Raw genomic sequence first — 21,743 nt, forward strand, 5'->3', positions numbered from 1 at the left:
AAAACAATAAGAACAAGTAGAAAAGGGCATGAAGACATCCCCAAAGCCAGCAATATGGGCCACAGAAATGCTCTGATTTTTTCTGGTAACCAGAGTCATAGTAGTTAAGATAAAATACCGCTTGGTCATTTTATTTTTAGGAATTTATCTGAAGATGACTCACACTTTCAGTAACAAATATTTCCACTTTTACAATGTGTACAGCTGTGAAAGATGTAGAAAGGTGATTGTGACCAACCTGGTACTGGTGGCTCATGCCTGTAATACCAGCAACTTGGGAGACCTGAGGATTGAAGTACAAAGCCAGCTAGGGTAGAAAAGTCCCTGTAACTCTTAATCTTCAATTAACTAACAAAAAGTCAGAAGCAGAACTGTAGCTCAAGAAGTAGAGTACCAGCCTTGAATGAAAAGGTCAACTGAGATCACCAGGGCCTGAGTTCAAGCCCTAGTATTGGAACAAAAAAAATGTGATTTGGATAAATCATCTGACCAAATGTTGTATAATTAGAAATGATTAAAGAATGGTTAGTGGATGTATTTTCAATATTCCCTCCAACAGCAAAAGCAGTTTATGAAACAATCTGTAGAAAATGACTCCCATTTTTAAAAGTAAATGTGTACAGAGAAAAGACTGGAAGACTATTCGATAAGCCTCCAAATGCTAAATTTGATAGTAGTTTTCCCCAAGAGTATTATTACAAAATACTTCCTTCCTTTTACCAGTTTGCGATTTTTTCTGATTTTTATTAACAACTTGTGTAACGTTTACAATAAAGTAGAGGTAGGGGTGAGGAATCATTGAGGCTATGTGTGTGTATGTGTGTGTGTGTGTGTGTGTGTCCCTGTGTGTCTGCCGTCCCTCCATCCATCCATCCATCCATCCATCCATCCATCCATCCATCCATCATGGGGCTTGAACTCAGTTCCTGGGAGCTGTCTCTGAGCTTTGTTGCTCAAGGCTAGTGCTCTACCACCTGGAGCCACACCTTCACTTCTGGTTTTTAGGTGGCTAATTAGAGATGAGTCTCATGGACTTTTCTGTCCGGGCTGGCTTTGAACCACGATCCTCATTTGAGTCTGGTATATTACATTGAACCACGATCCTCATTTGAGTCTGGTATATTACATTCTCCCCACCCCTCAACACATACACTAGATTTTTGGCAACCTCAGCTTATGACAATTATTATTATTATTATTATTATCATTGTATTGAAGAACAAGGACTGGCAGCATCACTGAATAAGTAGAGTACCTGCCTAGCAAGGACAAAAACCTGAGTTCAGACCCCCATACTGCCAAAAGAAGTTTAAGAAAAGTAATGAGTATCTTATATTTTAAAAAAAATTCCCCTTTCCATACTGTACCTGAATTACTGCATTGCTATTGGTGTGCTCTGGGGCCAAGATTATGTAAAATAATGGTTATTTGGACAGGAAAAGGAGAACCTATCAGTGATAAGCTAGGTGATACGCAATATCAAACTAAGTAACTAATGGCCATGCCCTTGATAGAGCCCAACACGGGGCAGGAGAGACAAAGGTACGAGTCACTTACAGGTGCTGAAGGCAGAGCTTGCTGCCTGAGACAGGAGCACACAATTTCATCATAGAATTGCTGCACAATCCCAAACAGAAATTGTTTCTTTCTAGAAATTTTCAGGTTCACCCCGTGTAACTGAAGCTGTGCATAGGACGGCATCCCTGTTGATCAGAGGGGATGTCTTATGATGTTAGTGGTTATAAACTATTCTGTTTGACTTGGCAATTTTTTATTTATTTTTTATTTTTTGTCGGTCATGGGGCTTGAACTCTGGGCTTGGGCGCTGTCCCTACACTCTTCAGCTCAAGTCGAGTGCCCTACCGCTTGAGCCACAGCGCCACTTCCGGTTTTCTAGTGGTTTATTGGAGATAAGAGTCTCACACACTTTCCTGCCCAGGCTGGCTTTGAACCATGATCCTCAGATCTCAGCCTCCTGAGTAGCTAGGATTGCAGGTGTGAGCCACCGGCGCCCAGCTTGACTTGGCAATTTATGAGCATTCTGTCTTTAATCTGAAAATAAAGCAAAGGATAAAGGGGCAATGTAGAACTCTGGACAGTAATCTCAGCTCTTGGAGGGTGGATGCAGGAAGTTTGCAAGTTCAAGGCTGGCCTAAGCTATATAGCAAGCCTTTCTCAAAAAAAAAAAAGCGGGGGGGGGGATGGAAACAGGCACTAATGGCTTATGCCTATAATCCTAGCTACTCAGAAGGCTGAGATATGAGGATCACTGTTCAAAGCCAACTCAGGCAGAAAAAACCCCACAAGATTCTTTTCTCCAATAAACTACAAAAAAAAATAAAAGCTAGTAATAGAGCTGTGGCTCAAGAGGTAGGGCACTAGCCTTGAGCAAAAGAAGCTCAGGGACAGTCCCCAGACCCTGAGTTCAAACCCCAGGACCAACACACACACACACACACACACACACACACACACACACCAGTTCTTCAGAGGGAAGAGGAAACACTGTAGAAGACGCAAAATCTCCCTGATTCAAGTCAGGTCACCTTGACTGGGACTTTCAATCCTGAGTGTTCACTGATGTCTTGTGGCTCATGGAACTAGACCATTGGCCAGAAGTTCTCCTGCTCAGGAGCAGGTATTAAATGAATATATCTATTTGATATGGAGAGGGAGGGAGGGAAGAGAAAAAGAGGGGGGGGGCTTGCTAAAGTTGAGTTGGAGTGCTGTGTTCCCTGCTAGGATCTCTTTTAAGGAAATTGGTGGCCAAGAGGTTTGGGAACACAGAGACTCATGGGACCAGAAGGTTAGGTAGGAAGGGAGATGGACAGGAACATAGATCTAGAAGAACTTTCCATGCTAAGCCAAGGAGGGCGAGGTGGCTGAGCATGTTGCCAGGGTCTGTGGCCCAAATCCTTCCCTAATGACCCTCTCCTTCCTCTCAGGACGTGCCTGCTGCTTCTCCTGCCTTGTCCCCCCCCCTGCTCCGGCCACAGGACAGGGATGGAGAAGCATCCGGGCCCCCACCTCTGCGTCTGCTTGGCTGTGCTCACCCTCCTGCCCTTCCTGAGCCTAGGACAGTACGAGAGCTGGCCTTACCAGTTCCAGTACCCCGAGTACTTCCAGCAACCGGCCCCTGAGGAGTACCACCAGCCCCAGGTGCCCTCCGACGTGGTCAAGATCCAGGTGCGCCTGGCAGGCCAGAAGAGGAAACACAACGAGGGCCGCGTGGAGGTCTACTATGAGGGCCAGTGGGGGACCGTGTGCGACGATGACTTCTCCATCCACGCCGCCCACGTCATCTGCCGGGAGCTGGGCTACGTGGAGGCCAAGTCATGGACGGCCAGCTCCTCCTATGGCAAAGGAGAAGGTACATGGCTCTGTGTTCAAGTTTCGGTTTAGGACCAAGTGTGGTCTTGGGCAGGTTAGGCTACAAAGGAAGCTGTCATGGCTGTCGGAATACATTCCTGAGCCATGGAGGAATGGGGAGGGGAGGCCCCTGGCAGAGGTAGAGAAAGCACATCATCCTGACCCTTCCAGGACCTGCTGGGGTGAAGTTCTCAGGAAGCCAGGATGACTGGTGACCCCACGCAGGGGAATCTATGTTTCCAAGCCACATATCCTGGCCAAGGGCTGTGCCAGCATCCCAGGGGAAGTCGTGCCTTAGGCCAGATCCCCAAGGCTGAACATCTTCCTCCCGCTCACCAGAGCGCCCACAGGCTGCTGTTCTACCCGTGTGGATGTCATTGGGTTTGGTTTTGTTGTGTTGTGCCAGTACCAGGCCTTGAACTCAGGGCCTCGCATTCTTGCTTGGCCCTTTTGCTGAAGACCGGTGCTCTACCACTGAGCCATTCTTCCACTTCCAGCGTTAGGCTGATTAATTGGAGATAAGAGCTTGACAGATGTGTCTTTCCTTGGCTGGCTTTGAACCCCAATCCTCAGAACTCAGCCTCTTGAGTAACTAAGATTACAGGCATGAGACAACGGTGCCAGCTGGATTTCACTGGAATTCATTGGGGTTTTTTTTGGGGGGGTGGCGTGAGGGGAGCTTTTTTGTGGGCTAATCCTGGGGCTTGAATTCAAGGTGTGGGTGCTATCTCTGAGTTTCTTTTGCTCAAGATTAGCACTCTACTACTGGCAACTCCACTTCTGGCTTTTTGGTGGTTACTTGCAGATAAGAATCTCATGGGCTTTCCTGCCTGGCCTGGCCTTGAACTGCAGTCCTCAGATGTCAGCATCCTGAGTAGCTAGGATTAGAGGTGTGAGCCACTGGTGCCTGGCTGATTCGCTATTTTAACACTAACATATTCTCAGGAACAGAGCTGCTTCAACTTCCTCACCTTTGATTGGCTTCTTCTTTCCACCCTTGTTAGATTCAAATCAGTGTATCTAAAAAGAAAGAGTTGTAAGAGCTTAGAGAAAGGCCCTGAGTTCAAGTCCCAGCAAGTTCATGCATACATGTGGGTGCACATACACACACACACACACACACACCACATAAACACACACATATACTAGGAAAGTTCCAGAGGGAGCAGGTCTTTCCCACCTTCTGACTTTTACAGCCATTGGATCCAAGATGGCTCTACACCCCGCTGTCCCCTATTCTTAATCTTGAACAGCCTCCATAGCCTTGATGGGCCAAGGACTTGACATTCAAGTGGAGTTTCATCTCTGATCTTTCTCTTCCAAGAGGTCTGTTAATTTGCTCACACACTCTTAGTTTGTCAGCGCAGGCATTAATCTTAGAGCAAGTCAGTGAAAAGAATAAAATTAAATCTTGCTCCTATTGAATGGCTGCTTTTGTCTCAACGTGAGCCTCATCTTGTGCCCTGAGTGCTGCTCTCCTCAAAGCCAGCTGCATCTCGCTGCCTGGACCCATGCCGCATCCTCATGGGCAGACCTGGAAGATGGCTGCTTAGAAATCTGGGTACTAAGCATGTAAGGAAAAGACAAAGCAGCCAAGCACTGGTGGCTCAAGCCTGTAATCCTAGCTACTCGGGAGGCTGAGATCTGAGGATTGTAGTTCAAAGCCAGCCCGGGAAGCAAAGTCCATGAGACTCAACTCCAATGAACTACTTTGAGCTATGGATCAAAGTGGTAAGGTGCTAGCCTTGAATAAAAGAGCTCAAGGATAGCAACCAGGCCTTGAATTCAACCCCACAGCCGAAAAGAAAAGACAAAGTATTAGTACAAAGAGAGGTCCAAAGTGTCCCAGGCCAGTGATATCTTGAACTAAGTACAAATTTCATATCCACCACCTATTGGCTGGAGCATATGTAAAAAAAAGGATTATTGGCGGTGGAAGCCATTGAAGGAGAGTGACTCCTTTAGTACTCCAGGACCCTAACTTCACACACTTCTTACCAAGAAGTAAAGCCCACCTCCCAGAGCATCTATGTTTTATAGCTTTGCACAGTCCCTTCCCCCTCCCCCTTTTATTGTCACTTTTGGTGCCAGTGTTGTTGGTCCTTGAACTCAGGGCTAGGGGGAAACTGTCCCTTAGCTTTTTTGCTCAATGCAGATGCTCTATTACTTGAGCCATACCTCCACTTCAGGCTTTTTGGTGGTTAACTGGATATAGAACTTCAGGGATATTCCTGCCTAGGCTGGCTGTGAACCAGGGGCTTCAGATCTCAACTTCCTGAGTCGTTAGGATTACTGGCATGCAGCATCTCTGCAGTCCCTTTAAAGGTTCACTGACCTGCTTCCCGTTCCCTAGCTAACCTCCTTCTGGCACTGGAGCAGAGTAGATGGACTGAGGGAACAGCTTCTTTCCCCCATCTGCCCTCCAGCAGCTCAGCTGCAGACGGTGCGGAGGGAGAGGCCCTGCTGGGGAGGTGGAGGTCTCTTCTGTTGCTAGTACTTAGCCAGACAAACACGGGCTTGTTGTAGAAACCAGCTATCGATTTGGGAGCTTGTGTTGCAGGGAAGCCTGACGACTTGGAAACCTGCCCAGATTGAGAAACCAGTTGCAAAACCTCAGCCCAGATGTTTTCAATCAACTCTTTGTTCCCACAATGCTCTGAGATACTCTCCTTTGAGCCCCAACCAGTCAGCAATCAGCGCAGACACGACCTAGGCAGGCCTGCAAGGCAGGAGATGGACCCAGGGGCCTCTCTGACCTGTAAGAGCCTTAGCTTCCTGCTTCAGTTTTCTAGCTTCTATCGTGGGAGTGTTTCTATCTGCTCCCCCCATCCCCCTTGCATAGTAGAATCAGTCATTGGTAGACTAAAGAAAGAGAGGGTAAACGCTGTGGGTCCTAAGACCTGCAAACCCTCAGGAAAAGCTTCGCATTTCCTTGAGTTCACCTCCTCATTGCTACCACTTTTGGCCGCCTAAGGGCCAGCAAGAAGACTAAGCACCTGCCGTGTGCTATTTCTCCACAGTACCCACCTCTGCAGGTCAAAGGGTCACTTCACTGGTGGGAAAGGGGCTGTCACCAAAGTCACGAGAATAAAAAGTGGTTGACCTAGATTTAACTACAGCTTATACTCCAAGGTCCCGACTCTTTCTACTGCACCACACGACTTCCGGGTGTAAATCTGATTCCTGTCTTCAATGCGCTCTGTCGACCTCCTTCCCCAATCGCATAAGCTCTGGCAGGGGAATCTGGCAGTTCAGGTCTAGAGGCCATGTTTTCCATCGATGGCCACCTGTGTCTGCCAAAGGTAGAAGGAAATTCACTTTCCATGTAAAACTCGGGTGTCCGCAACACCTGAGCTGCACTGACCTTCCTCCGCTCCCTTCAGGGCCCATCTGGCTAGACAACGTCCACTGCTCCGGGAAAGAGGCAACCCTGGCAGCCTGCACCTCCAACGGCTGGGGCGTCACCGACTGCAAGCACTCAGAAGACGTCGGCGTGGTATGCAGTGACAAAAGGATTCCTGGCTTCAAATTCGACAATTCGTTGATCAACCAGATAGAGGCAAGTCAGGCGCTCTTTTCTGTTTGTGCCGGCTATGCAGGTGCTCGGCCGCCAAGCTAAAATCAACACCCCCTCCCTTTCTTTATGTGAAAATTTGTCTTCTTCCATGTAGCACTTGTATATGTAGGGTATGCTGGCTGCTGTCCCTTAGCTCTTTTCTCCCAGGCTGGCACGCTACCACTTGAGACACAGCTCCACTTCTGTCCTTTTGGTGGTTAGTTGGAGATAAGAGTCTCATGGATTTTCCTGGCTGAGCTGGCCTCAAACCTTGATCCTCAGATCTCAGCCCCCTGAGTAGCTAGGATTACAGTTGTGAGCCACTGGTACCTGGTAAGATGCTTGTCCGTTAAGCTAGGAAAATGTATTCATCATGAGTTGTTGTGTAACAACTTGATCCCAGTTTTATGACATAACACGCCAACGTTATTATTACCATCTCACACTGTTTCCCAGGGTCAGGAAGCTGGGACAGCTGAACTGTTTGATCTGCTCAGACTCTCTCATGAAGATGCAGGCAGCCTGTCAGCCGTGGTGGTGATTACTGGGAGCTGACTCGTGTTCTTGTCAGGCCAGGCTTCTTGTAGAGTAGGCTAGAGCCCTCTGTCCCTCTCTCCATGGTCTCTGCACAGGCTGTGAGGGTCCTTGAGACACCGAGTGAGTGATCCACAGGAGAACGAGAGAGGCAGCCCCAGGTACAAGCCATCAGTCGCTCATAACTTCACCTTGGAAATGATATACCATTATTCCTCAAGGCAGAGGTCACTGGGGGCCCTGTGGGATTCTGACAGCTCCTGGGAAATTGTCCCTAAGTCCAGCTAGAGACCGTAGTCATCTTACAAATGCAGATACTGGGGTCTTCTCCTTGACCTCCTAGGGGAATTACCTGGATTTTGTTGGTAGTGGTGGTGGTGGTCATGGGGCTTGAACTCTGGGCCTGGGCGCTGTCCCTCAGCCCTTCAGCTCAAGGTGAGCGCTCTATCACTTGAACCACAGTGCCACTTCCAGTTTTCTGAGTGGTTTATTGGCGATAAGAGTCTCACAGACTTTCCTGCCTGAGCTGGGTTTGAACTGTGATCCTCAGATCTCAGCTTCCTGAGTAGCTAGGATTATAGGTGTGAGCCCTGACGCCCAGCTATTACCTGGATTTAAAAAAAAAAAAAAAAAAAGGTGAAACCATCCCAGATGGTTTGGAGCCCCAGAGAACATTCTTTCCAGACTGGGGTCCACCGCAGTCTCCAGAGTCCCCAGAACAAAGCATGCACACTGGGGACTGGTCCAGCCCTCCAGGAGCATGGGAAGGAGACCATCCTCCAGCTGGAGGAATGAGGCCTTACTTCTCGGCCACAGCCTCCAGGGGAGCCACATTCGTGGTAACACAGTCACCTCTTGTGATTGTTGAAGACCCAGCAGAAATGGCCGCCCATCACTTCCTAGTTAGGCCTGGCACCACCTTCCTCCCTTCCTTAGTAACTGGGTATTGCTGACGATAGCTTTGCTTCACTGTGGAGCTGATGGCGTGGGGAGAGGGGGGCTGGCTGGTGTGGTCCAATTTCCCAGACCATGCCATAACTACTTGTCACAGCCTTATATGGAATACTTACTAACATCTATCTGCGCATGTCTCATCTCTCCGATGAGATGAGAAGGAAGGTTCTGGAAGGCAGGGCCTACATCTTAATCATCATCATATCCAAGAGATAAGCAATTCTAGATACTTCGTGGAGACACTATCTCCAACTCCTAGACTTTCCTCTTCCGAGAAATCATTTTTCTCCCAGAAATAAATATTAGACTGAACAGTGGTAAGAAATAGCAAGTCCTCCCTCCACAGTGTCACCTGCCTAAGAGGACACTCAGCAAGCGCATGGACAATGGTCTTCAGGATAATCCTTGTGGAGCGCCAGGATCCTTGGCATAAGAAAGGTGTTACTAGTTAAAGGAAGATAGGCTAAATGCCAGTACCTTTAGAGTTGAAAAATAGATGAAGATTCATCTACCACTAGAAAAACAAAATATTTCTGACAAAGGCTACTTCTTGAGCATCTACTCTGAACCAGTTTCAGTGCTTAGCAACTGAATAGAAATGAAGATAGGCCCCATCACATGCAGAGCCTCAAGGGAGTAGAAAAGGCCTAGACAGTCTGAAAAGAAGTTTGTGAGAACTTTCTTTCTTCTTTTTATTTTTTATTTTTGTCTGTGATAGGCTTGAACTCATGGCCTAGGCACTGTCCTGAGCTCTTTTGTTCAGGCTAGAGCTCTATAACTTTGAGCTACAGCACCATTTCCGGATTTCTGGTGGCTAATTGGAGATAAGAGTCTCATTGATTTTCCTGCCCAGACTGGCTTTGAACGTCAGTTCTCAGATCTCAGCTTCCTGAGTAGCTAGGATTATAGGCATGAGCCACCAGTGCCCAGCTTTTGTGCAAACTTCCTTGTTCTTGCAAGGACTGAGTTCCTAATATGAAAGAGAGGCACTTGCCTTTACCCTGAGCACTTTTGAGGGCCAGTTGTACATACCATGGTCTGGGACAGCAGTTAGAAAGGAAGCATGGCCCTTAGGCCTGGGAAGATGTGACCTGTGCCCCGGGAAGGCTGGAGGCTCACACCAAGGCCACATGGACAGGTCCTAATGAATTTACAGTAACCTTGAAGAAGAAGCAGTCTTTCCCATCAAACTAAAATGTCTCCATCTTGTAACCAGTCACCACTGGATACTGATGGTTCCTGGTACGGATCTTTCCTGGAATGAGTTGCTTCTTGACTTCAATTGTAACTATCTGTGTGGATTGTGATGAGCCAGTCATGTCAGGTATATAAATCTTTGTCACAGGAGTTAACGAATAGATGCCAGTTTTCAGCCAGTCATGTTGAGAAGAAAGTGCATCTTTGCCTCCAAAAGAACAGCTTCTCCCTACCTCCCCCAGGAGGGTCCTTTTACTGATGTTCCTAAGGTCCTTGTGTTACCTCATCATCCTGGTAACAAGTTGTAGAAAATTGTGACCTGACTTCTTAGCAGCAAGAAGGGATGACCTCACCCCCTTTAGTTTAGGATAAAAACCGAGCAGACCATGCCACCCCGTGTGTCTGCCTGTCTGCCTCGCCCTGGGGAGAGTGGCAGACCACCCTTCTGTGCATGCCTCAACCAAACCTCCGCTGTCTCTTGTGCACCTATTCATTTTCTGACACCACAGGGTCGTTGTGTGTTCCCAACAACCCAGTGAGCTGCTGGGGCACAGATCTGGTTTGGAGGGCTGAGTGACCTCTACACACTTCATGTTTTCCTAGAAGCTCTGTTTCCAGAAGCTCCTCTTTTTTTCCCCTGCCATACAGGCAGGGGACCAGGAGCCAAGATAGGGCTTCCTGATACAGACACAGAAGGAGCTTCCAGCGGCAGGGCCATCCCCTGGGACCTGCCTTGAGTGTCTATTGAAAGGAGGTCATTACAGACCTGGCCTGATGGGGAGTCCCCCCTCCCCGCCCCTCCAGAGGATGTTTGTGGGTTGCTGAGGACTTTCTCCAAAATACCTCATGGAATGCCTGTGTTGGTTGTTTAAGTCATTGGAATCATTTTTTGTTGACTAAAGACATAGCCCCATTCAAAATTGTTGTGGACAAGAAGTGACGTAGCTTTGGCGGACCTGTAGTTAAGTGGTGTCATAGAAGGCTGAGTAATGTAACCCCAGGAGAAAGGTGACTAATTTAATATTCACCCCGCAGATGGTCTCTAATGACATGCCCACAACTCCATGACCATCTACCCACCATGTATCAAGAATTAATTGGAAGCCAGGTGCCAGTGGCTCATGCCTATAATCCTAGCTATGCTGGAGGCTGAGATCTGAGGATCACAGTTAGATTCCAGCCCAGGCACGAAAGTTGTGATACTCTTCAACTAAGCTAGAAGGGTTAATCAAGGGTTAATTCATTAGTTAATCAAGAGTTAAGGCATTTGATTGACAGCATCCAGTTTGGATCTATATATTCAGAACCATTCAAGCATGAAGGGTGGTCAACAGGGAAGTGTCCCTTAATGCTCTCTCTGGCCTGTGACCCAGCTGTAAACCCATGGTCTAATGGAGGTGATAGAACATTCCTATCTCTTCCCACTCCTTCCTTACAGAGTGTGTCTGAGCTCTATGACCTTCATCCTCCTTGACCTCTGGAGGTCAGGGAGAGCTCACAGACTTGTAGATGGCCATACAGGCTAGTGCTTTCCCAGAGTGTACTAGAAATCTCCAAGCAGAGACTGAAAGAAAACTGTAAGTGTGGACTAAATGCGTCCCCTCTCTGGTGGGTACCTACCGGAGCATGAGTCCCCGAGTCTGACTGATGGAATTTCACTTAGTCCTCCACAGTGCTACCGAACCTCAATGATTTCCTCTCTAGAGGCCAAAGAGAGCATGCTGTATTCTAACCAATGACCACAAGATTGTTTCCTCCTAGGAATTATTTTTTTTTTCTTTTTGACCATTGTAAGATTTGAACTCAGGGCTTTGTATTTGTGAGGCCTCCTTTGAACCATGCCCTTTTTGCATTAGGGAGTTTTTAGATAGGGTCTCTGGTTGATTACTTCTACCTGTGCATCCCTCTAGCTTGAGATGAATGCATGTGCCACCATACCCAACACAATTTACCCACCACTTCCAGGTCCTCATTCCCAGGCCCAGTTGAAGGCCTGGGTTCCAGTCCCTCAGACGCTGAGCCCTGCAGCTAGCTAGCTGTGTGTCCAGAGAGGCTAGCCCTGCTGAGGCCTCCAGTCACGGCGCTGCAAACAGACGTTTGGATGCATCTAGGGAAAAATGAGTCTTGAGTCAATTATCAAATGTTTTTTTAAAAAAAGAGGTAGGCAGGAACAAACAATGAAATGTGTAATACAGATCGTTTATTAAACTTAGAAACCAGAGCTTCCACCAACCCCTCCCTGCCCCGGCTGTACCTCAGAGCCTTTTAAACCCAGAGGCTTTGTTTCCTGTCTGGGGGCGTGTGAACCAGCTGGGAAAAGCATTAGATAAGGACTGATGACAAGCGCAGATGGCCTTTGAAGCAAACCTGCTTGCTGGCAGGGTTACACGTGGCCATGTAAGGGCCGCAGCAACAGATTCTTGTTGTCACCCTTCCCCGACTGTCCTCCCACTCACTTCTTAAACGTTCTTTTGCAAAAAGCTGTTGGAAACCCCAGGCTGGGAGATTTCCACGTGGCTCATCTCTGACTGACCTCCGAGTGTCGGCTTCTCCTGTACGACTGCACACACCCCAGGAGGCCAGAGGAGCCAAGCCGAAGGGAATGAGGACAGAGCTGGGGCAGGCCATGAATGCCCAGCAGCCGGGGCAGGCCAGGTATGCCCAGCAGTGGGAGAACTGGGCACCCCTGCCCACCTTCCACACTTTTACATTCTTCTAGAAGGATGTTGCAACCTGAAAAAGACTCTTTTTTTCCTCTCACCTCAGGACTGAGGCTGCTTTAATTTCTTTTTTAATTCCACAAGTCCAGGTTTTTATGACTAGCAGCTGCCAAATGTTTCAGCCTTCTTGGCCGATAATCTGGTGGCATCAGGAAGCGATCTTTAGAGAGAATTCTAGAAACTGAGTCCTTCTCATTGTCTTTTCCCCAGGCACAGGGAAGGCCGGTGTGCCAGGCCGTAGTGGGAGGTGGAGGAAAGAAAGGGGGTCTGCCTTCTTCTCTCTGCAACGTAGAGAGTGCTGCTCTCCCTAAGCCCCCTCCCATGGGGCCTCCTCTCCCTTGGCTACTGCAGAATAGCTGGACACCTTTCCTCTGGTGTGAAGAGATGTCATCACCCAAAGTGGATCTCAGTGTCTGAAAAGCAGAAGGGTGTCTGTGAACAAATCTCATGCACATCCTAGCAAATTCAGAAATTTGGTTCCTCTCGAAGCCAGCCTCAGACCATGATCCTCCTATCTAGCCTCCCAGGTCACTGAAATTATACATGTATATTACCACACCTAGCTGAGAAGAGAATAGAGCTAGATCAGAGGGAAGTGTGCACAGTGGAAGTGGAACTGAACTGGTGGGAGAAAGCTTCTCCTTGCTTGTGGTGACAGCCTCATTCCGTAGAACAGGCTAGTGTCATGCCTATCACAGGGCTAGTAGTGTCCCACCTGGCTCTGCTATGGGTCCCACCCCATCCCCGTGGAGCCAATGCAAGGATCCGTCATTGATTTACTCAGGTTTTTTGCTTTGTTGGGGTTTTTTGGTACTGATACTGGGACTTGAACTCAGAGCTTAGATGCTGTTCTTTAGCTTTTTGATTGTTGTTGGTTTGCTCAAGTTTGGCATTCTACCACTTAAGCCACATCTTCATTTCTGGCTTTTTGCTAGTTAATTGGAGATAAGAATCTCACAGACTTTCCTGCCCAGGCTGGCTTTGAACTGAGATTCTCAGATCTCAGCCTCCTGGGTAGCTGGCATTACAGGTGTGAGCCACCAGCACATAGCTTCACTGGAACTGTAGCTGATCGTTTGGTCCTATGTTGGACACAAAGATAAGAGGATTAGTGAAATGGACAGTCTTGCCCTCCTGACCTTACTGTCTTGCTGTGGAGAAAGATGATCTCAAGATGCACGGCTTTGCTGCCATGGTGATGGTTGTGGGGAGAGATCTTGTGTGGTAGATGGTCCGGCCCCCTGGGCTTTGCCTGATCTATGGCCTCAACACCCAGCCAGGGTCCAGAGCTGTAGCTGCTGCTGCTGCAGGCTAGGGAGGCTGGTCGCTGAGCAGGCATGGAGCTGGCTTCCTGCCCAGAGCAGGATCCTCCCACTCTCCCCAGAAGCAACCTCTGTTACCTACCCAAGTGCATCCAGATTGGAAAATGCAACCGGGAGCCTTTGATTTTTCCATCACCATTGCAAAGCTCCTGGTTTCTAAGAGGAAGTCCAGACAGACACAGTGCTTCCCTCTGGTGATGTCAGCATCACCTCAGCTCTCCACACCATCCTACTCCACCCCCTCTCCAGCCAGGCAACAGAAGTTACAGAAATGGAGCCAGACATGGTTAAAAAATACATGCCTGTGATCCAGTACTTAGGAAGGAAGAGGATTGTGAGTTCGAGGCCAGCCTAGGCTACATAGCCAGATCCTGTCTCAAAAATCCAAAACAATTGCAACAACAAAATCTCCAAGGCCTTATTATCCTAGATGCTCATGCTGCTCATGCTAGTGGCTCATCTTAGCTACTCAGGAGGCAGAAGTTTGAAACTAGCCTGGGCAGACAAATCCAAGAGACTCATCTCTTAGTAGCCAGGAAAAAGCCCAAAGTGGAGATATGGCAGCAAGAATATGATGCCTTGAGTTCAGTGTCAGCACAAAAGAAAAAAAAAATCACTGAAATGCCTTCCTTTCTTCCCCTTCGTCCATCTGTCTCATCAATCTTTTTTTTTTTTTGGGGGGGGGCGTGGTTGTGGGACCTGAACTCGGCCTGGGCGCTGTCCCTCAGCTCTTCAGCTCAAGGCTAACGCTCTACCACTTGAGCCACAGCGCCACTTCCGGCTTTTTTCATTTTGCTTATGTGGTGCTGAGGAATCGAACCCAGGGCCTCTGGCATGCAAGGCAAGCGCTCTACCACTGAGTCACCTTTCCAGCCCTGTCTCATCAATCTTAAGGCAGGCTCTTAAACTATGAATTCTGATTTTCTGGTTACAGTGTGGCACATCCACACTGCTCACAGACAATACCCATCTTGCATCTAACCTGGGCGGAGGAGCAGATCATTATCTAATCCAACCATGCATCCAGCCTAGAGTTTTGCTGGTTAACTGAAGATCCCTATCTCAACCAATAAACTAGATATAGTGGTACACACCTGCATCTCAGCTCTGAGGCAGAAATAGTATCATGGTCCAGCAATATATCGGAACCCACTGGCATCAGAGAATGGCAGCCTGCTGTATGAGCAGAGTGTACAGGTGCTTCTAACCGGTGGCACATTTTACTAGCCTGGCAGGATAATGATGTGCCTTCCACCCCAGCCCCAGGTTGCTTTCTCAGTGGGAGGGCCTGGGCTGCTAGTAAATTATGACTTCTCTAACAGAGAGGAGGAGAAAGGAGATTGGCCTTGCCAGCATGCCTTAGAGGGGTGATTTACTTGACATAGAGCTTCTAGGAACCACAGGAAATAGACACCAAGGGCCTCTTTCTTCCTTGTTTTCCTTCTCCTCGCTTATTCCTTGATGAAATCTCCAGCTGGACTTTACAAATAGGTGATGGAATTTACAAGTCACTGGCAGATGCTACACATCTTGAACCACATCCATTCAGATGTAACTCAGGGAGTCTGGGTCCGAGTGCTCCCTCCTGTCAGCCCTTCTTTCCCAAGCCCATGAACCGCAGCAGCACAGGGCCCTGGCCCAATGCTCTGCGGGTTTTCTTGCTGGCAGTGGGCGCTGATCCCTCCCAGGGCTTCAGTGGAGTGCTGGGATAGGATGAGACCTATAGAGGACAAGACGAGGGGGTGGGGACTTCATTTTGAGCTAGCGAATCTTCCAGAGAGCCCTGCATTAAAAACGACAACCGTGCTTCTCTGTCGACCTTTCAGATCTTCTCTTTCAGAGCTAAACTTCTGGGGGGAAAAAAAAGCAAATTTAAGTCCTTGTGGTTAGGGAAGGATTCCACAGCAGTGAAGTAGGAGCGAGGCCGTGCGTGTGTGCATGTGGCTTCTAACCAGGACATCTGCCAGCAGCTGGGGGAGCTGGGAGCTTGCACGTGGGCGGGGTGCGTGCCACCCCACCGAGGCTTTTCTGCTGCCTCATATGGGCCCCAGTTCAAAATGGGCAGGAGCCCCAGCTCAGTGCTTTTACAGACACGGTCCCCTCTGCCTCACAGCTCCAGGGGGTGTGGCCTAGGACTTTCGTCCACAGTGGGAGGCAGGACCCCAAAGGGGCCACCCAGAAGTTGAGACCCAGGCCCCACCCCTTGTGGGTCACCTTCAATGCCAGGCCTCACACAGGACAGCCTCATATCCATGAGGAGGAAGGCTGCTCAGTGGTCCAGTGCCGCAGCCTGGACCACAGGCACAGAGTTAACCTGCTGATTGGCTATCAGAACTTTAACAAGCTATGAAACCTCACCACGTTCTCTAGTGTTTTCACTAGCCACCTCCTAGGTTGTCCTGGAAATGGACATTGAGTTCTAGGCACAGGGCCTGGTATGCACTTGATTGGCATTTGATAAGTGGGAGCCACACTTAACAGGTGACAGAGGTAGGCAAGCAGCCTGCCAGGGTCCATGGAGAAGTGAGACGGTGGTTTTGCTGAATGAATGAATGAATTCAAGCCCTATAGAACAGGAAGGATTTGGTTCCATCAAAGGACAAGAGGACACCTCCCATCTTGGTGGAACCAGTGGGAAGGTGGCTCAGTGGTAGAGCGCTTGCCTTGCTGTTTTGAATTCCTAAGGCATTGGAGAGAACACGTCTCTTTCCCTCTCCTCCATCCTGATACACAGACACCTATACCCTCAGACACTCCTGCCACATCACACACACCACCACCACCATCATCATCAGAGCCACTGATGTAGACCCACCCATACCACCTCACTCTGCCCACGATCATGCACACAGACGCATGCCAACACTGGTACATAAATTCATATACACATGGATTCACAACAGACACACACACAGATAGAGCCACACACACACCACCATGCACACCACAAGCATGAACGGGCTGGTGATCCCTGGGCTACATTGCCTGGAACCCGGGCACAGGTCTTCCAAGGAGACCTGTCCATCAAGAAGAGAGCCTTCTGGCAGATGTGTCTGCGTACTCTGGCTTCAGGCCCTGTGGTTGGCACAGCTCTTCCCTGGGGTGTCTGCTAGCTAGGCTCTTGAGCTGGTCTTCCTCTTCTTATAGGACAGCGCTAGGGTCACATTTCCCACCCCAAAGCCCGTGCCTCTGCACAAAGCCTGGAGAGAGCTCTGTGAATGGAATGAGGTCAGCCCTGCCTGCCAGGGACTGGCACTCGACAGTCCTCTCCTCCCGGCATGACTCAGGCCACCTTGAGATGCCAGCAGTCTCCCGCAGTGGAGAGAGGCAGGAGGAGGCTGGACTGTGGGCTCATCCTTGCCCACGTGTCTCCGTGGCACAGGTCCTGTGGCCTGGTGAGGGCTGTATAGGCTCCAGGACCCCGGGCTGGAACACATAATCCTGCCCCTGGCGGCTTTCCTTCCGCTCCGCATGGAAGGGAGCCAGTGCCAAATGCCATCATTTCTAGGTCACATTCTTTCCACCGCCCCGCAAGGAGCAGGGCCTGGCTTTGGACCCTAAGCCGACAGGAGGAGACATGAATCCCTGGGCACCCAAATAATGGTGCTGTTCAATTTCGTGGCTCATTTGCATTCTGGCTGGACAAGCTCAGGACAGTTGGGTCACTGAGTTCCTCTTTCCAGCCTCGGTCTTCCTCCGTCTCTGCCTTGCCAATGGTGCATCTCACGCTGTACCCCAGGGTGGCCTGGCAGAGCAAATTACAGTCGAGGACAACCATTGCATTATGCTGCCCGAGGGTTAAGAAAGAGGACACACATCCAGGGGCTTGGCGTGGGGCTAGGTCCCAGCCAGCACTCAGAGCCAGGGAGGTCAGGGGTCTGTGTGGGCAGAAGGCCTGCGGGCTTCCGTAAGTCACCATGGCAGGACAGATTAGGCGGGTGTTTTAGAGAGAGCTCCTGGGTTACTGGCCCTGTGGTAGGAAGGGACAGAGACTCAACTAAGGACAATCGTAAGAGCTGGCCCTGACCTGACTGACGGGGGTGGGGCTGAGACAATTGGGAGGAGCTTCCTTAGGATTGAGGGACAGATGTGGCCTGCCTCCGAGAAGCATAAGAAAGTGTCCCTCTGGGGAGCCCCCTCCCGAGTTCCTCTCATCTACCATGGCCTCTGGAGACCCCACTCTTTCTGCCCTATCCCCTGGGACTCAGGCATTAGTAGGAGGCCGGGACATTGCGGCTCAGTGTAGAGAAGGCGCCTTCCTCTTCCCCCTCCTCCAACCTTCTTCCCTGCCTTCCAGAATGATCTGCCCATGAACCCCCTTCACAGCCCTGACCCCAGTCTCCACTCCAGTTGGCCCAGTAACACAAGTAGGGTAGACTTCCCCCAGGCTAAGAAGCATTCCACATGTTGCCTTGACATGGCCAAGTAATATTCCAACTTAACTAGGTTCCTTAATAGGATAGAGAGGAGCTGAAGGTCCTCAAGTCCATGCTGACTTCTCCCAGTCGCCTCCCCCAAATCCCTTCTCTAGGTCTTGCAGCCACGTTGCTTCCCACACATTGCACTTTATGACCATGGTATGGGCTTTGTGCCATTGGGAACACCTGTGCCCTCTGCAGGCCTTGAAACAGAAAGACATCAGAGCTCTGGCCACTGGTACCTGGAAAAGGACTTGGTGCTTAGGGCCTCTCCAGGAGCAGATTAAGGATGTAACACTCTTTCTCCTCCCCCTCCCTCTCCCTCCACCCCACCCTCCATCTCCTTCCCTCCCCCCACCTCTGTCTTTGTGTTGCTCCTTGGGCTTGAATTCAGGGCCTAGACTCTGTCTCTGAGTATTTTTTGCTCATGGATAGCACTCTACTGCTTGAGCTACAGCTTGTCTTCCAGCTTTGGGTTGATGAATTGGAGATGAAAATCTCCTGGACTTTACTGTCTGGGCTGGCTTGGAACCACGATCCTCCGATCTCAGCTTCCTGAATAGCTAGGATGACAGGCATGAGCCACAAGCGCATGGCCATAACCCATCACTCGCATGCCTTCTCCTTCCCAGAGCCTGAACATCCAGGTGGAGGACATCCGAATCCGCCCTGTCCTCTCGGCCTTCCGCCATCGCTCCCCGGTGACAGAGGGCTACGTGGAGGTGAAGGAAGGAAAGACCTGGAAGCAGATTTGCGACAAGGACTGGACCGCCAAGAACTCCCACGTGGTCTGTGGCATGTTTGGCTTCCCTGGGGAGAAGATGTATAACACCAAAGCCTACAAGTAAGAGAGCTGTGCCGGGATTGGGGAAGGGCCCTGGGTGCTTTATCCTCCCTGCACTGACAGGTCAGCCCTGCGAAGGGCTGTCCTTCATCTGTCACAGCAGGCTGGCATCCCTCCAGGAATTCAGCCCTGACAGCGGAGTGGGTATACAGTCCAGGAAGGCGTAGCTCTGACAGCCAGCCCACCAGAGCAGGGACTGTGGCGTCAGGCCTCTCACAGCACTGGGATCCAAAGGCAGGGGACCGTTGGGATGGGCAGAGTGGATTTGTCACCCACCCTGGAAGGATCTAGAAGGCACAGATTTCACCCTAATTGTGAGGAGAGCTCGTGTCCTCACAGAGCTCTGCTCTTAAAGGTCACACTTCACAGTGTGAGAGGCAACTGGAAAATCTCACTGCAGTGGTAGTAATCTTGGGGTGCCAGAGCCAAGACAGGATGTCAGACAACCCAAGGTATGAGGGTGTGGTTCATGGAAGGTCAGCAGGGTGAAGCGCGGTCATCAGAATCATCTGACTTCTGCAGAATTCATCGCTGGCTGGTTGAGTATGGTGCTCCTGGAATAAAAGGCCTTATATAATAAATACTTTTTTTTTGGTTGGTCATGGATCTTGAACAGAGGACCTGGGCATTGTCCCTGAGCTCTTTTGTTCAAAGCCAGTGCTCTACCACTTTGAGCTACAGCCCCACTTCTAGTTTTCTAGTGGTTAATTGGAGACAAGAGTCTCAGACTTTCCTGACTAGGCTGGCTTTGAACTGGGAATTCTCAGATCTCAGCCTCCTGAGTAGCTAGGATTACAGGTGTGAGCCACTAGTGTCCCGCTCGTACAAGAACTTCTTGATCTGCCATACGTCAATCATACATCAAGCAAACAAGTCATAAGCACAGCTTGTCACAGGAGGCTGAGATCTGAAGATCGCTGTTCAAAGCCAGCCCAGGCAAACAATTGCCAGATTTGAGCCACTTTGCCAACACAGAACTCCAGAATGAAAGGGAGACCCGATCCCCTTGAGCGAGGACCTGGGTACCCTGCCAAAAACTTGTACTGTTTTGTTTCTCCCAGCCTTCCCTTGAGGGGCACTTTATCGGTGGAAAGGACAGAATAATTAGACCTTGTGGGCACTACTGGCGACTGGCTCTGAAATGACACCGCTCCAGCCAAATACATTGCTGTCTCCCTATAGTTCAAAGGGGAACTTGAAGAGTTTTAGCTGAAGTCTAACTCATGTGGAACTAATGGATCTCCAAAAAACTGATCCTGTGATCTCCCCAGATCTGGAGAACATACTTGGAACAGACATACTCAGCAGCTGGCAAAGTTGCACAAAATCTGGCTTTTCCCCAGCCAGGGAGAGCTGCTAGACTTCTCAACTTAAGCTTAATGTAATCACTCCAGCTTCCTTCCTGCTCTGGCTCAGCGGGTCTCCAGCCTGGCTGAAGGCTTCCCCCAGATCTAGCCATCCTTTCCATCTCCAAGGCCTGGGAAGGGCTGCCCTGCACACCCCCACACCCCCCCCCATACCCCTCCACACAACATGCACATACACACCTCATCTCTGTAATCCTGGGGTCAGGGCCTGGCCTCTCCAGCCAGTGAATGGAATGAATCACACCCCGCTGAGGGTCTTGGGTATTGCATTCCTGGAGGCTGATGTAAGATGGAATCCTGCGGTTTGGGGCAGCTCTGTGTGCTGCAGCCCTCCCCTTACACATTAAGAGCTCAGCACATCTGTTTCTGGAGCGGCTGGGAAGTCTGACAGCTGGATACAGGAGGTTCCTGAGGGCCCCTGGGCCCCTGCTGATGTGGTGCTGGGGATCCCCCCCTCCCCGTGTGTGTGGGAGGAAGCCAAGGGAACTAGCCATGCCGGAAGTGGGGAGAGGGGCAGTTCTGGAATTCATAGCCGTCCTGTGGGCTTCTCCACTCTGTGACGTCACTGTGGTATGCTCACATCCTGAATTCTCCCAGCAGACTGGATGGAACTGTCACCGTTAGTTCTCAAAGTTAAGGTAGGGTGATGGTGATGTCTGTAGGGTTTGTCCTTCCTCTGGGTTTACATTGCATTTGCTGTGAGACAAAGCAGTTCCCAGGGCACTCCATCCGCAGGTGGCCGCTCCCCGAGTCAGCCTGGGTCAGCCTGCCGGAGCCTGCCAGAGGCTCCTCCACAGGAGGCTGCCCTGATTGCCCCTGGCGTCTCCTGTGTCCCGCCAAGCAGCCAGACAGCATCAGAGGATGGGGTATCTCCACCCCCAGGCCTCCTCCTTCCCAACCCCACCATCCTTCAAGGTCTAAAGAGAGCCTAGGCTTGCTTGGATGAAGTTGTCCTCATCACTCCCACTGCAGGACCCCTCTCCATGTCTTTTCGTGTGTGTGTGTGTGTGTGAGGGTGTGTGCGCGCGCGCGCCCTCGCGCACGCTTGTGTCCTATGTCTTGAACTTAGGATCTGGTGCTGTCCCTGAGCTTTTTTTGCTCAAGGCTGGCACTCTACTACTTCCACAGCTATATTTCCAGCCTTTTAGGTAATTAATTGGAAATAAAAGTCTTATTGGAGCCTGGTACTGGTGGCTCACACCTGTAATCCTAGCTACTCAAGAGGCTGAGACTGGAGGATCATGGTTCAAGACCAGCCCAGGCAGGAAAGTCCATGAGACTCTTATCTCCAATTAACCACTCAGAAAACTGTAAGTGGCTCAGTGGCGCAAGAGGTAGAGTGCTAGCCTTGGGCTGAAGACCTGAGGGACAGTGCCCAAGCCCAGTAAGCCCCATGACTGACAAAAAAAAAAAAAAGTCTCATGATACACACACACACACACACACACACGTCCTGGCACCT

General features: G+C 50.0%; 1 protein-coding gene across 1 annotated transcript in view; it reads left to right on the forward strand.

Annotated features, from left to right (window-relative positions):
* The window catches only part of Loxl2 (lysyl oxidase-like 2), a 61,279-nt gene that overhangs the window by 9,838 nt on the left and 29,698 nt on the right, over window positions 1–21,743 (forward strand). Inside the window, exons 2-4 of the mRNA XM_013034424.1 lie at window positions 2,946–3,370; window positions 6,753–6,928; window positions 18,703–18,914. Coding sequence (XP_012889878.1) covers window positions 3,004–3,370; window positions 6,753–6,928; window positions 18,703–18,914 — 755 coding nt within the window. The 5' untranslated portion in view covers window positions 2,946–3,003. The remainder of the gene's footprint in view (window positions 1–2,945; window positions 3,371–6,752; window positions 6,929–18,702; window positions 18,915–21,743) is intronic.

The sequence above is a fragment of the Dipodomys ordii genome, unplaced genomic scaffold (assembly GCF_000151885.1).
Source record: "Dipodomys ordii isolate 6190 unplaced genomic scaffold, Dord_2.0 Scaffold189, whole genome shotgun sequence".
Classification (NCBI taxonomy): Eukaryota; Metazoa; Chordata; class Mammalia; order Rodentia; family Heteromyidae; genus Dipodomys; species Dipodomys ordii.